Raw genomic sequence first — 16,126 nt, 5'->3', positions numbered from 1 at the left:
GGTCGAGTTGGTCTTTGAAAAGCGTTTGTAACCGTTTTTTATAAAATGCATATGGGTAGAAAGATGTTGTGAAAGTAGAATACAATGATCCACACAAACATGCCTCGAAATTGCGTGGTTTTCCTTTTACCTCGTCGACTAACATGTCGGCCATTTATGGGGGTCAAAATTTTGACTCCCATAAATGGCCGACCATGTTAGTTCGCACAGTAGAAGGAAAACCACGCAATTTCGAGGCAAACTTGTGTGGATCATTGTATTCTACTTTTAAAACATCTTTCCAACCATATGCATTTTATAAAAAACGGTTACAAATGCTTTTGGTTTGACCAACTCGTCCGATCCAAGGCAACGTGTTCCTTTAAGGAAATCTGACGTTAAATAATCACCAACGCCAGCCATTCAAACGCAAGTTGCTACTAGTCCACTAGTAACATGTGCGTTTGAGTGGCCGGCATTAGCGTACAAGTGGCCTATCTATAGGCCAATGTTCAATTCGTAATTTATCTCGTAAGTTGACTCAAAAGGTAATTTAGGAGGCTGAACTCCAACCTACAGCGAACTGAGAACGAGACCTTCCTAAATAATAGTCAGTTATTTTGCAACTTGCTGATCCTGTGGATATAAATAGAAGCAGCAGGTCTATTCAGGAACATCCTGATACGCACTTCTACCGGATGTCTTGTTCCTGCTGGTTTGGTTTGATCCTATATGAAGCTTGGTTATTATACTGTGTGCGTGTGTAAATGTACACCGTTTGGTTGATTAGCTTTATTTTGACGACGTTGTGTTTTCAAATAATCTAGAAATGGCCAAAGCGAGGTCTCATACAGGCATGCTGCTCATATTTGTGTGCATTGTCCTACATGGAGTTGTATCTGTAAGATCAGGTAAGTACAAATTCATCGTTTGTGAATAAAACAATCATAAAGATATGCCTATGCAAACGCATTATCAGATCTATGTACCATCCTTCGTTTTGTATTCATTGTCTTGTGGTGTAATTTCCATTATTATTTAAAGGCAGTGGACAACTATCAGTAAATATACAGGGTGTCTCAAAAAACCTATTCACTTTTGAAATGGCTGCCGAATAAAAAATAAAAGATTCTGGGGAAAAAGATTTTTGTTTATGGATAGCTTATGGTCTCAACTTTCATATGACACCAAAAATTCCGAAAATAATTCATGGCTGGGTGAGCACTGCTCACTTTTGTGAAGTGTTTAAAATAAGGCTGCGCAGGAATTAGCCTTCCAATTTGAGAGCTTACAAAATTGAGGGTGATGTAATCAATTCATGCTCAAATACGATAAGTTTTGGTTTGCTGAGTGAAGTTTATGGTTTATTAAACCATGTTTTTTTTACATTCATAAGTAAACAGGAAATGCATTTTTGTTCTTGTAGCATTGTAACTTTCCCTGGTAGACTCGGTGGTGTCTTCATGTGAGTCGCGATGGTGTGATGGTACATGTAGCAATTTCCATGTTACAAACTCCACAAACTGTGTTTGTTTTTTAACATCTGTGACTTTTAATAAAAACCTTCATCCCGCATTTCAGTAATTGTAAGATGAGTTGAACATTTCATTGGTTTTTCTTAATAATCAGATGGGGATTATGTACAAAGATTGTTCAATGATACGGTTTTTTGAAAACAGGAATGTCAAAGATGTTGGCTACTTATTCTTCAGTTTACCCATTGACCTGGAGTAGCCGAAATCTTGGATTGAATTGTGTAAGCTACAAAGGACTTACCTCTCACAAAGGGAAGGCTAATTCCTGCGCAGCCTTATTTTCAACCCTTCACAGTGTCATGTGAAAGTTGAGACCATAAGGTATCCATACACCTAAACCTTTTCCTCCAGAATCATATACTTTTCATTTCGCAGCCATTTCAAAAGTGTATAGATATTTTTGAGACACACGGTATAGCATAAAACCTTACTTGGTAACAAGTAATGGGGAGAGGTTGATAGTATAAAACATTGTGAGAAACGGCTCCCTCTGATGTAATTTAGTGTTCGAGAAAAAAATAATTGTCCACGAATTAGATTTAGCATCTGATAACACCCAACTTTGTGTGACATGGGTGTTTTTCCACTGTTATTTCGAAACTCCGACGACCAATTGAATTCAAATTTTAATTGAATTCAAATTTTCACAGGTTTGATTTTATGCATATGTTGAGATACACCACGTGAGAAGACTGGTCTTTCACAATTACCAATAGTTCCCAGTGTCTAACACAATATAAAAGGTACCATTAAAGGCAGTGGACACTATTGGTAATTACTCAAAATAATTATTAGCATAAAACCTTACTTGGTAACGAGTAATGGGGAGCTGTTGATTTCGAGACCTCTGATTTAAAATTGAGGACTCGAAATCGAGCATCTGAAAGCACACACATCTTCGTGTGACAATTGGTTTTTTCTTTCATTATTATTTCGCAACTTCGACGACCGATTGATCTCAAATTTTCACAGGATTATTATTTCCTGCATGCATTGAGATACACCGTGAGAGAAGACTATAGTCTTTGAACATTACAAATGGTGTCCACTGTCTTTAAATGGAACAAATATTACACTGTCGTGATGTACAAAGTTTGTTGTTTATGTCGTATGTTTTCAACAGTGGGTGGCCATTAGCCGTGGGCCCATTTTCATCTGATACCATGTTTTTTTAAATAAAAGAAACTCGTTAAACTTAAATAATGTGTAATGTTCATATGTGGGTGAGTTTTGAACTACTTTGACTACAGCGATATAACGAGTAGTCCTGGTTGCTAATAATCCAACCAATTAGTCTACATTTGCTGGACAATTAGAAAGTGGGTGTCCCAAAAGTCAATAGAACTATTCACATGCTAGTTTATCGTATGTTTAAAGTAGTGTGGAAACAAACGAGCGTAACAGAAGTATGCATTGCCCTTTATGAAAACAACGCCCCCTCCCCCAGTAATACGAAATAGTGACTGACCATTGTTGCACATGTCTTTCCAGTTTAGTTACACTTGTTTATTTTTATTTCAAGTAGAAAGGTACAATTTTGCAGCATGTACATTTAAAGTTCCAAAACCTGTCTATGTTTGTTTCCATTTGGTTAGAAATAACCGATATTCGTCTCATCGGTGGACCAATCAGCAGTCCTAACTCAGGCCGTGTTGAAGTCCAAATAGACGGTGAAGCCTGGCTTCCTGTATGTGGTGATGGAGACTGGAATAGTGAAGATGGTGTTATAGCTTGCCGTCAGCTAGGATACACGGGCTATTCACAAACCAGGATAGACTCTTACTATGGCGAAGAAACAGCTGGTCCAGGATCAGTCAACCGATTCAGATGCAGAAAGGGTTTTGTTCTTTTTATCATTGTTTTCAACCATGTAGCTGCATTGTCTTTACTACTCTTTTACGTAAAAAAAAATGATTTGTGTGTTAATGGAAGTTGTTATCTAAATGAAATTAATCATTTTTAGTGAGCAACCCAAACCTACGCATGGATTATCTCCCAGCCTCGCTACCATAGGCAGCATGCTAGCTTTGTTTAAGTTTTGTTCTTACTACAACCACAGTTGTCAACTGAAATAAAATCTAGAAGAAAAGCGGGCCTTGTTGAGTTATCACGCTACGTTGCGTTACGTTACGTTACGTAATGTTACGTTACGTCACGAATATGAGATGCAAGTTCGACTACTTAGCTATGGGTAATTTGTTTAAGGGTCGCAATTGTTTGGACAAATAATGCTTTTCAGGCATTGATGCAACCCGTGCAGAATCCGGCATCGATCGTGACCCTTTTTATCGACGATACGGAACAGCTATACTTAACTGCAAATATTGCATTATGATTTCTGGTAAACAAATTTCTGTAAGTTTTGCGTTCTATTGATGTAACTGACATCGACAAATCAGTGCAACAACCTCGACAGCAGACAGACCAATAACTGTTCGTATTACACACGGTCATAATAAGACGACGCCGATGGATGTTCGTGTAGGCCCTTACAAGAACATTGCAAACATGTATCTAGGAGAAGATACAAGTAAAACTGTTGGTGCGAGTTCCTGACGCATGTTTGTGTGTTTGGGTTAAATTGTGAGACCAATACTTTTAACCTATAAAGGGTTATTTGTACAGCAGCACATGTGCTGTGTATTTTACAACTTATTCACCATGTCAAAAGGCTTGAGTCACATTCTATCTGACCATTTTGAACCCACATCCAGCTTTGTCCCCAATTGGTAAAAATGTGTGATTTGCAAACCACTATTTAGAATGGTAATAATTATAATGTCAGTAGTGCAGGAGTTATAACTATGACCACTGGCCCTGACATTGACAAACTCGTGAGTGGTCAACTTGGTACTTTTGTTATTTTGTTCGTTGATTTGTCTGTTTATTTGCGTGTATACAGAAAACAACAATCTTGCAGAGTGTGATTATGAAGTATCGCCTACTGGGTGTGGTGTAAGAAATGGAGCAGGTCTTATTTGTACAAGTGAGTAAAGAGTCGATTACTGAACAAGTATTATGGAAAAGTAGTCTCGTTGCGCTCGATCTGAAAATCAGTATCTCGACGCAGAATGTTTGGCCACGAAAAATTTAAAAGACGTCCAAGAACGGGTTGCTCGGCATTCCTATTTATATTTATTTGTCTTTAAAATCATTGTGGTTTTATTTTAAATGATCACAGGAACTCGTCGGACGGTCAAGCAAAATGTTTTTCAAAAGAACCCAAAACGCAGCATTTGTGAGATAAATATTGTGTGGCCTCCACGGCGCACTTCCAAAAACCAACTCTGCACACCGATTGTGATACGCCCTCATTCGTTTACTGAAATAACCTGGGTAGGTGGGGTTTCCACCATTTTCCGCTAAAATTATTCTTCTACCCTGTGTATCATCTTCGCTGTGATTGGTTGAATTTATTTTCGTCGGACAGATGAAAACAGTGAACACCTCAAAACCTTTGTCAAATCAAAGGCGATGTAACTTCACACCACGGTACGGAAAGGCGCACATTGTGTGCAAGCCTGATACTTAAACCGTGCACCATCACACGCAGTGCATGATAAACAGTGCTTTGATTTATTGAGACTTTTCTTATTAAACTTTTCTATCAATTAAAACAAATAAAATGTAAAAGATTACTTCACTAGCTTTAATTTTTAGAAGTAATTGGTTGTGACAGCACGTCACGATCAAGTTTGAACACGTTGAATAGTGTGGTCACTGTCACAACCATTGTTCAATGAATTATTTTAAGCAAGTATTTAACTGAAGCACATCAGGAATTGCATCAAACTTACAAATTTAAAATGGAATTTCACATAGCTAAATAATGTTAGAACAATGACGCAAATAATGGAATAAACTTTGGTCACCAACAAAGGGGAGACTAGTAATAAAAACGTGCCTGATTAGATCCCAGTACATTGTCTCGTTTGTGTATAATGCTCACCATGGAAATACAATCAGTGCAAAAATGATGTACTGTTTTATACTTGGTTATTATTTATTATCAAAAGAACCAGATTTCCATGGATGCTACAGTAACAAGAAAAACAGCATATTCCGTGAGGTTGCCTTCACTGACGACAAAATGACCATCACATTATGTCTCAATTATTGTCGAAGTATTGAGGGCATGATAAAGGCTGGTCTAGGCAAAGGAAAACAGTGCTTTTGTGGTGATGAGACAATTTCTTTAAGATCCCAGAAGAAAGACAGTGATTGCAAGGTGCCTTGTAAAGGAGATTCAGATGAGGTGTGTGGAGACAAATCCAATGTGTCAGTATACGATGGTAAGTGCCCCCGGCAAGCACCCAAACACCAAAAGTTAAAGAGGGGGAATGGGTGGCCCTGAGCCACGTGAGCTATAGATTCCTATAATATTTCTGGGTGTTCACTATTATGTTTTGTTTTAGCTTACCAAATCCCCAAATCAAGTTTCTTCAAAGTAGCGTGAAAATGTTTTTAGTAACCGTGAGTTACGTGGATAGGTGAGGTTTGCAGTACGGCACCATATATACAATAAGATAAACCGATATTCTGATACAGTATTCAGGGGTGGTGCATACCGCAAAGCTCACCTGATTACTCCCACCATGCAAAGTTTGAAATCCTATAGTAATGTGTGAGTTCTTTAAATGATACGATTGTAGACTTTGAGTGACACCTAATTCGTTTATATCATACAGGAATGCTCTCTATTAATAGTTGGCTAATTTGAAAATAATAGAGTATATTCAATTCAATTAAACATACCGAAACTATAGCAATTTTACATTCAGTTAATTACTTAAAGCTTTCCATGGGATGATGCTCTTTCCCTTCTTGATTATCAACAGTTCACCTTGGGTTTTGCCCGGATCCAGGGGTGTCAGCTAACAGTCACAGAACAACCGCGACAGAAACATCATATCGTTATGGAGTTTTGGTGCAGTTCGCTTGTGGTGAAGGTTTTGAGTTGGTTGGTGCACACTCTATACAATGTCTATTTGATAACACAGCAAATCAAGCAATATGGACAGAGTCACCGCCAAACTGCACAGGTTGGTATTCAGCTAATTGAAAAGTTTTAAAACATTTGAAATTTCATTCTTACTTTAATAATGTATTCTGTTTTCTAAAATGAGCCTAACGATACAGAATGATGGGGTGGAAATTGCAGTCACCCCTTCTCTGTCACATGACATAAGACTAGGAGCTGCACAACATTGGTAAAGAGTGAAAACAAACCAATTGCGCAGTACTTATGGTATACGTTCATCGTGGACAACCCTCCTTAAAATATTTCCACCCCAGTTGATTTTCACTTATGTATAAAATAATTAAACCAACTATCATGCGAGCCCCAAACTACGTTTGAAAACAGTAAAAGCCTTTGGCAATAATTACTATTTCCCTGTGACTACGATGCCTGACTCAGCTTAAACTTTCACATGCTTGAGTTTGTATTGTATTTAGGGAATAACAGTGCGAGTACCAGGTCTTCGCTGCGTGGTAATGACCGGGTTGGTGACTGGCGCTGTTAACGGACCACGCAGTGAAGACCGGGTACGAACACTGTTATTCCCATTAATGAATACCCTTTTTAGCGAATTAAACGGCCACAATTTTCCTTTTTTTTTACTTTTCTCTCGGCAGTACTTCCAGACATGTTCAGTGGCCATATTTGAGCTTTTGATGGTTCCCATCTCTTTCGTGCGTTAATCACATTACTGATCTTTGAGACCAGTGACTCTTAAATAATGATCTGTTCAGTGCATAGAGTTATAGAAAAGAACTAGAGGGCGCACGAGTGATGTTTCTAATCGCAAGTTGTCGCAACTCTCCCAATATACGGCTCTGGCTTCGTGCACAAACGCCACGGGACCGCAAAATGACAAGCGCGTCATTCTGAATATGCAATACACGTTGAATATGCAATACACGTTTGAGGTTTTTTTTTATTGAACGCTCACGCGATGCTGTTTGTTCAACTTACAAAATGGCCGCACAAACACACGCTGTGAGATGCCAGTTTTGTTTGTCAACTTAGAAAATGGCCGCCTGCGCGCATGCCGGAGCGCGTATATAGACCTTTTCTTGTTGATAAACAAACCGCCTTGGTTGGCATGGTCGGCCGAATGTTAGTAAAACACTCAATCGTAAAAACAGATGTTTCAACAAAATTCAACATTTTCTGCAAACTTTCAATTAAATAAAATACCTCTCATAATTAGTTGTTTTGTTTTTGAACAAAATTAACAAACTTGGTAACATTGTTACCAAAAATAGCGATCTTTTCTTGATTTGCACTTATGGCTTTCCATAGTTTTCCAATCTGGGTTGGCAAAAACTCGGGCTGTGACGTTGCAAAAGAAAGGTCTATAGGCCAGTGCGCCCTCTAGTTCTTATATATAACTCTATGGTTCAGCGCCTTCACTGGGGTCAAAGGAGGCAAATAATGGACCCTTCCCATGAAATATGCTAATTACATTCACGCATGCGTACAGACCCTGTTGGTTTGCAAACGCCATAGAGTTGTGCATTAAGCAGACGCGCAATCGCGTCTGCGTCACGCACCCGCGTCTGCGTCACGCACCCATTAGCCGTGTACAAAACAGCGCGATGTTCCTCATTAATGCCAACCAAAACGTTAGTGCGCACGCGCTTTGTGCAATTTACATATTTCATGGGAAGGGTCTATAGACTGTGCAAGTCTCGCGCGCGCCGGAGCGAGAAAACACGACAACTGAAGAACTTAATTTTTTTATGAATCAAATCTTTGCTTTAATTTGTTCTTAATGCCGAATCTGAACAACAAAAATACCCATAAGAGCTTGTTTAAATTAGTTTTAGCTTTTTAAACAAATACACAATTATCGGTTAAAGTCTATGTATAGACAAAAGTAAAACTCTGGGACAAGGATGTTTGTTTGATCTTAAATGTTTTGAAACCCCTTTTGTAAATCTACGCCCGAATGTGAAACTACTGAAAGCTGGTTTATACGCGGACGCACGATGGTCGCAATGGCGTTAGATAAACGCGTGACGCATTTTAAAGAGGAAGCCGACGCCTAAGCGACCAATAAAAAGGCTTTCCACCTGGCGCGGCCAAAACAAGCGTCTGCGTAAGTTTCGTGATCGGAGATGGGCACAAATTCTTAATTTTGTACAAGTAACCTGACCTGAGGTCAAGTTTAAATATCGGTTTTTCTTCGTTATTATGTTGACTTTATTTTTACTTTATATATGTTGTTAATTAGTATTACATTTTTAACAACATATGTCATTTTTATGGTCATAAACTATATTGAACTAAAGTAATGGACGAAACAAAATCTCCCCAACGTAAAACTCCATAAGGTTGGGACCACAGTGGTCCCGGAAGTTCAAATCTGCGCGAGACTTGCACAGTCTATTGGACGATAGCTGTTCCTTGTGCATTAAAACGCGCACATGTTACACGCGCGCACTCAAAGTTGATACATTTTCAGCGCGCGTACGCGTAAGTGCGCGAAGTTGCAATGAAACTACAGGGATATAAATAAGCGTGCGATACAGTGCAACGCGCAAGGTTTACACAATGTATGCTGATTTAGTGGCCACTTATTCGCTATTTTCCAAAGCCGGTCTTTACCACCTGATAAATATACACAGACACAAGGATTTGTTGTTGTAGTGAACTCTGCCAAGAGTTAATTTATTCCGTACTCTGAATTCCGTGGTAAAACGCCAGTTCATAATAATATAAGGGATTTCCCTTTATTTAATTCCATCCAGTGATATCCACTCATAAAGAAGTATACCAGTTCCCAATGTAGGATCTAAAGCCTTTGCTGCAACTGGGCCAAAATGCTGGAATCGTCTCCCTCAATCTGTTCGTTTAGCCAATTCCCTGAGTTCCTTCAAATCCCAATTAAAAACCCACCTCTATCCTAAGTTACTCTAGATTGTATCATTGTTAATTGCATTGTTTTGTCTGTAAAGCGTGTAGTTTATCTTTTGTTTTTGTTGCCATTGTATTTCGTTAGCGCTTTGTATCGCTTTTGTAAAAAGCGCTTTATAAGTAAGGTTATTATTATTATTATTATAATACACTTTGCGACCAATTCGCAAAGGGTCCCAATTCCTCACTTTGCGAACTGTAAATTTCCAATCCGCAAAGGTTCCCACTTCTCGGCGATTTGCCAAAGAAGGTACCAGACTAATTACAATTATTATAAATATAAATGCACTCATTGACTGGAGAAAACTCCGGGTCAATGAGGTTCCCACTTCCAGCGAGTTGCCAAGAAGGTACCAAATTAATCTACTTCTTTATATACAATCACATCATTTTATTACCACCATTTATCCATATCAATTCACATAAATTAATTTACCACTTCCTCACAGGCTACAATGCCTATTAGCGTCTTGTTTATAGGAACAACCTAAACTTACCGCTTTAAGTGTAAGTTGTAAGATTATCAGTCAACTCAATCTGTACCACGTATTCCGTAATACCCTGACCCTTCCATTAACCCCAGGGAGGGAGGGAGGGAATTTTGCGAAACTATACAATCTATCTTAACTCCTCGGTGGCAGAATATTCAATGACGGTTCCCAGAAAGACAAGCTCTCCCAAAATAGTGACAATGGCACAGTAGGTGCTTGTGATGTTCGGGATAAATTGGTCTTTGACAATGACCGATGTAACTTGTTGTCCACATGCTTTAGATGTCAAATCCAACCAATGGTGAAGTGTCTAGCTCAATGACAGAAGTTAAGTGCAGTGCATTACTTTCTGACTGCTCGATATTTTCCGGCAACTCTATGTTCAGAAAACCCCTGATGATTTACACACTATGGTTGGGCTAATAGGTTAGGGTTAAGATTCGGTTTAGGGTTAGAAAAAAGGGTGTCGGAACATAGCCTGGGTGTAACCCAACACAAAACAGGTACTCTGTCTGCACCTCAGGTACTCCGTCTGCACCTCAAACACTGTATCACATGGAACTACAAATTACAATTAATAACTTAAAAGTGATGACTTATCAAACATCTAATTCATTGACTTGTTTAAAGTTGCTAGTCCTGCCAAATTTTAATCTCTTGGAAAAACCTTGTACATGTAGTATCTAGCCTTTCAAGCACTGTTTAACTTATGGAAAAATACAACTAATTCTATCTTGAAATTTCAGAGGTAGTACCCACTGAAGACGTTGAAGTGAATGTTCCGACCAGGACGACGGTGCAGGGAATAACACCGACCAAAGCTGCCACTTCACAGGATCCGACAACAGTTATGATGAAGTTGGAATCCATTAGGACCACATTAACACTAGGAATTACAGAACAAGAAGAGATGGTGTATGACACTACAATGTTAACACTTACAACTGAGAAAACGGGAACAAAGGACAGCAAGTATGGGACTACAATGCTAACACTCACAACAAAGATAAGCGAAAATGAACAGCAATTTACCCCGAAACTGGTTGGACAAGGTGGTTTGACCACAGGTAAGTTATTATTTTTCACCCTTTAGCGTTATATACACATTTGGATCACAGGTTTTAATTTTAAATCAGTTGGTGGAAAATGTCACTTGTTTTAAGCCTTGTTAGTATTTTAATACGATTGTGCATACTTGGGCTTATGCACATTACAGCTGGTGATAAAAGCCTACACATTTTTGATTGAACACTACAACTTTTAGAGCAATTTAATGTGAGTTATAACTGTATGAAACGATCACTGTCGGACCGCCTCAAAGTTTGTCTCACATTGACCCACTGAAAACGAAGGGTTCAAACCGCACCCTCCTATCAACATAGGGAACATGCAAAAGAGTTGGAGTTCGCCCGGCGGATCATTGTTACATAACCACGACATTGTGTTCCCGCATGCAAACGTATACAAAATGTGGTATACCTGCTATACTGCGTAAAGCCCGGTTTATACTTCCTGCGAATGCAAATGCGAAGCGAATTTGACGTGAACTTGAACTCTGCTCTACACCCTTGCGAATAATTGCTGCGAAAGACGGGTGTGACGTCACATTCACGTCAAATTCGCTTCGCATTCGCATTTGCAGGAAGTATGAACCGGGCTTTACCCGTCACGCCCCATCTCCTTACAAAGATCGGTCAATTTACAAACCGGTTTGTTAATTTCAGCAAATGTTGCAAAGACGGTCATTCGCCTCGACATTCGTTAGCATTGGTAAGCCATTGTAACGTCTGTAAAGCATGCGTAAGCGTTGGCAACGTTCGTAAAGGCACCAGTAAGGCGTTTGTAACATTCGCGGGTCCTCTTTCTTACAAAATGTGGTGTTGCCGTTTGTCAAACAAACAAGGGCCAGAGCGAGATTCGCCCCGGTATTTATAGCAATCGCGGCCGCGTAATCCATTGTTCGGAAATTAGTCAGAAAATGGGAAGACATTGGCAACGATGGTAAGACATTCGTAACAATGATTTACAAAATTCTCCATGCTCAAGCTCCCTCGTATCTTGTTAATTTGGTTCACTTACAATATGGTATTTCTGATGCACACAGTCATCAACTCCGCTCCTCATCAGACTTGACCCGGCTCTCCATTCCTAGATCCAAAAGGAAAGCCGGGGACACAGCCTTTGCAGTTCCTGCACCGCGCTTGTGGAATGCGCTACCACCAAGTCTGAGAGAAGCTGCGTCGTTGGCTGTGTTTAAACGCCCCCTCAAGACATTTTTATTTCCAGAACCATCCTAATTTGCTCCTCCTTTTGTTTCTCTATTAGCCTGTCGTTGGTCTGGTTTTGTTTTTGTTTTTATGTTGCCCTCCCTTTGTTAATGTTAGGCGCTCTGTTCTTTGTATAGCGCCCTATAAATGTTTTGTATTATTATTATTAACATTCTATTCCTAAGTGCATTATTAACGTTTGTAAGCCCTTTTGTAAGCATTCGCAAGCATTCGTAACATTCGCTAGCAATCGCTTCATTTTTTTGAAATTGTTGGTAAGCTCAGTCGCGACGTGCCCAACGTTTGGTGCCTATTCGTAAGTCATTGTCTAGCATTGTCAAGCATTGGTAAGCATTCGTCATATATTGTTAAGGAGAGGTCGAGGGACGACCGAGGGGTGATCAAAATGAAAAAAATCACCATCCAATCGCAATTGTTTGGCGAATTAACCGCGAATGTAAAACAAAATTATTCGCAGGAATTTATTCATAATCGCAAGAATATTCGCCACATTTTGATTGAGTGATCTTCGAAAAGAGGTGGAGAATGACTTGTGAACGTTCCGAAATTGTTACCAACGCTCACGAAACACGGCGAATGTTGCGAAGCTTGAGCGATTGTCAAATAATTCCATTCGTAAGCCCATTCACTAGCATATTAATTCCCTAGTGTAAGAGTAGCATTAACGCATGTATGAAAAAATAAAATTCAAAACGAGCGTTTAGACCTCGTCATTTCTGGTTTATTCCCTCATACTGAAAGCTCAAACTGCACATCATTGAGGATAGCACCTTCAATCTAACACACACTGTGATTTAATAACGAGGCAACAGTAATTGCTGATTTAAGGGCGGGAACAAAATTAATTAATGCCGTCAGTCAAAGCTTGCCAGTAAAATATTGAAGGGTTGAATATAATTAAAGCATTTATTTATTTATTTATTTATTTATTTATTTATTTATTTATTTATTCGTTCGTTCGTTCGTTCGTTCGTTCGTTTGTTTGTTTGTTTGTTTGTTTGTTTGTTTGTTTGTTTGTTTGTTTGTTTGTTTATTTATTTTTTTTTTTATTTATTTTTTTTATTATTTTTTTGGGGGGGTGATGTTTAACCATTCGCATTTTGTTTAGAAAATAAAAACATTAAAAACACACCCTTTTATTTATTTCGCCTTCCCATCATACAATTTGGCAATCAAATGATAGTTTGGATGCTTTCTTTGAAGTCTTTTTAAAAATCAAATCTTTTTCACCAATTCCATACAAAAATTGGTCAGGAATGTGTGGCAGTTTATGAAGTTTTACTAATTAAATGTCTGGTTCGATAAATAAAGACTTTTTAAATTATATAAATACATGCCGGATAATGATTTGGGGCTTTAAAACACATAATTAAGTTTAGTTCTGGATAAATATTGTGTTTGTGTTTCTTTGTCTGTATCTCGTAGGAGCTACAGTGGGTTTAGCCGTTGGAATTCCTTCACTTGTGGCTTGTCTTGGCCTACTTGTATTCGTTCTAATGAAAAGGTAATCATGTTTGAGCTATTCTTGTAACAAGTTTGACATAATATACGCCTTAAAGCAAGTACAATATTCTTGCTATTGAGTGCAGTGCGCTACGTATATACACTTATTAGCTATACTTCATCTCGAGCCTACATAAAATCGGTCACCGATAACCGATAACGATTGTATTAATAAACAATCGAAAATGGCCATAACAGTCGTTTTCCGAAACCATGTGAGACGTTAATAAAATGTTACAACTGTATGTTAAAAGAATAGTAGTGTGTTAGTGAGTATAGTAAACCAGTTGTTTTAGTAATGGGCACATTATATGCAAAGTTATCAACAATGGGTTGAGTTGATGCAATGATTGCCAAAATTGGTCGAGTTTTAAATAAGACCAAACTAAATATATGTTAACCACTTTGTAAAAAGAAGTGGAACATTTGAGTTGCGTGCAATGACTATTGTACTAAACTTACTGTTTTACATTATACTATTGTATTTTTTTGATGTACAATTTCACGTGACCGACTCCTGAAGTAGTTCAATGTCTTCCTCCTTTACTTTTTAGAAGCTGTGCATCTGGAAAGAGCAACCCAAGAAGGCGAAAAGATACAACCATACATTTCCAGCAAAAATTCAGCCATCTATGAAAACCCTCTAAGTCCGATGGAGCCTCATTTATATCAACTGGTAAAGGAACAGAGCAAACCTGAATATAAAAACATTAACATAGCAGTTGAATCATTGAATTTCAACTGCACCCAAGACGTACTCGTTAATTCACCAAACCAAGCAGATATTAAAACACTTTCAGATCCGTATTACCTCGAGCTTGATGTCAAACCTGAATCACAACACAAGATCTCTACACAATCTCTAGCGGTATCGCATGAAGAGACGAACGTAGATGAAGATGGTTATTTGGCACTACTTCATGAATCTATTGAAAAGACTACTCCCTTGAATGACATGGTAACCAGTAATCACAATCAAGGAGGTGGGCTTCAAGCTGAGTGTCTCCAAGCACCAGTGATGGTTCACCATAATGATGAAACAGACTACTCTACGGTGGACGATAATTCCTACCAAGACTTAAATGAACCTTCTAGTGGATATACAACACTTAATATCACACAGCATAAATCAATGGACAATCTAGACACCGAGTATTTCGTCATAGAAGAGTCAGCTAATAATAAAAAAGGCAATTGTACATGGTGGAGGGCTGAAGCTAGTGGGACTAACAAACCTGGACAAATACAGGAAGACTTCACTGATGTTGGTGACGGGGAATATTTAAATTCAGTCGACCCTTCTCATTACATGGAAGTTATCTAGGCCTATAGTACTAAGCCTCGGGGACTAGTGAAATTTACTACTTGGTAGTTGCGACTAAATTGATAACTCTAAAGATGCATTGTGGAATAGTGTTTGCCGCAAGTGCAATATAGTACAACATACGCTGAAAGGGTTGATTGTGTCACTGATGTCCGATTGTGTTAATATTAGGGAGGTTTAGCTGCACGTTACGCGAGCAACGTAAACGTGAACGTCAGTTGTGTTGTTACAATCTCACGTCTTTTACGTGAACATCCTATGTCGTAAAAAACGTGCACACGTCATACGAGAGTACAGAAATGCCAAGCTTGCTGTCAGTGATTTTTTTTATAAATAACAAGTTTTGATAAGTTTTGCTGTCAACTGTTTTAGTAGTCCAGCCAAAGTGTAAAATTAAACTTTGGACGGCATTGTTCGTTAATGGCTGGTATCATACTATATCTATGGATTATTGGCTCAGGAAGGCGATTATAAGATAGAAACAAAGGTCAGCAATTTTAAAATATTTTCAAAATTGTATAAAATTTACCACATTTTGATAGATCTATCCATAAAATGTATTTGTTTTACTTTATGTTGATACTACAAACCTATGTAATTAACGCATAAACTTTGACCTTGTAAAATTAATGTAAGGCGAAACAAAGTGTAAAAGTGTGATTTTCTTGAAAGGTGTATATTTTGAGTACACCAAATTTGTTTGCACTCCCCATCCTCAATGGAGCATATTTGTTTCAAAACAACGTTTTCTGAAAAGAACATAAAATTATACCCAGGTAGTTTTTGAGAGAAAAAAAAAACCAAAACACCACCTTCATGTGAGGCTGCTTTGAAGGCAGTGGACACTATTGGTAATTACTCAAAATAATTATCAGCATAAAACCTCACTTGGTTACGAGTAATATGGAGAGGTTGATAGTATAAAACATTGTGAGAAACGGCTCCCTCTGAAGTAACGTAGTTTTCGAGAAAGAAGTAATTTTCCACAAAATTTGATCTCGAGACCTCAAGTTTAGAATTTGAGGTATCGAAATCAAGCATCTAAACGCACACAACTTCGTGTGACAAGGGTGCTTTTTCTT

At 38.4% G+C, this 16,126-nt stretch overlaps 1 protein-coding gene across 2 annotated transcripts; it reads left to right on the top strand.

Moving 5' to 3' along the window:
• Positions 1-367: 367 nt before the first annotated feature.
• Positions 368-14,909, top strand: LOC139952634 (uncharacterized). 2 transcript variants are annotated; one of them, XM_071951838.1, is made up of 8 exons: positions 368-890; positions 3,110-3,352; positions 4,417-4,500; positions 5,531-5,806; positions 6,353-6,556; positions 10,676-10,996; positions 13,643-13,721; positions 14,275-14,909. In XM_071951838.1, the coding sequence occupies exons 1-8, from the start codon at positions 809-811 to the stop codon at positions 14,354-14,356; spliced, it is 1,371 nt and encodes a 456-aa protein (XP_071807939.1). In that variant the 5' UTR covers positions 368-808; the 3' UTR covers positions 14,357-14,909. The 2 variants fall into 2 exon arrangements, with proteins under 2 accessions (XP_071807939.1, XP_071807940.1); XM_071951839.1 differs by lacking the exon at positions 5,531-5,806.
• The last annotated feature ends 1,217 nt before the right edge of the window (positions 14,910-16,126 follow it).

Source organism: Asterias amurensis, chromosome 20 (assembly GCF_032118995.1).
Source record: "Asterias amurensis chromosome 20, ASM3211899v1".
Taxonomy (NCBI): domain Eukaryota; kingdom Metazoa; phylum Echinodermata; class Asteroidea; order Forcipulatida; family Asteriidae; genus Asterias; species Asterias amurensis.
This window is presented reverse-complemented; position numbering and strand designations above follow the sequence as displayed.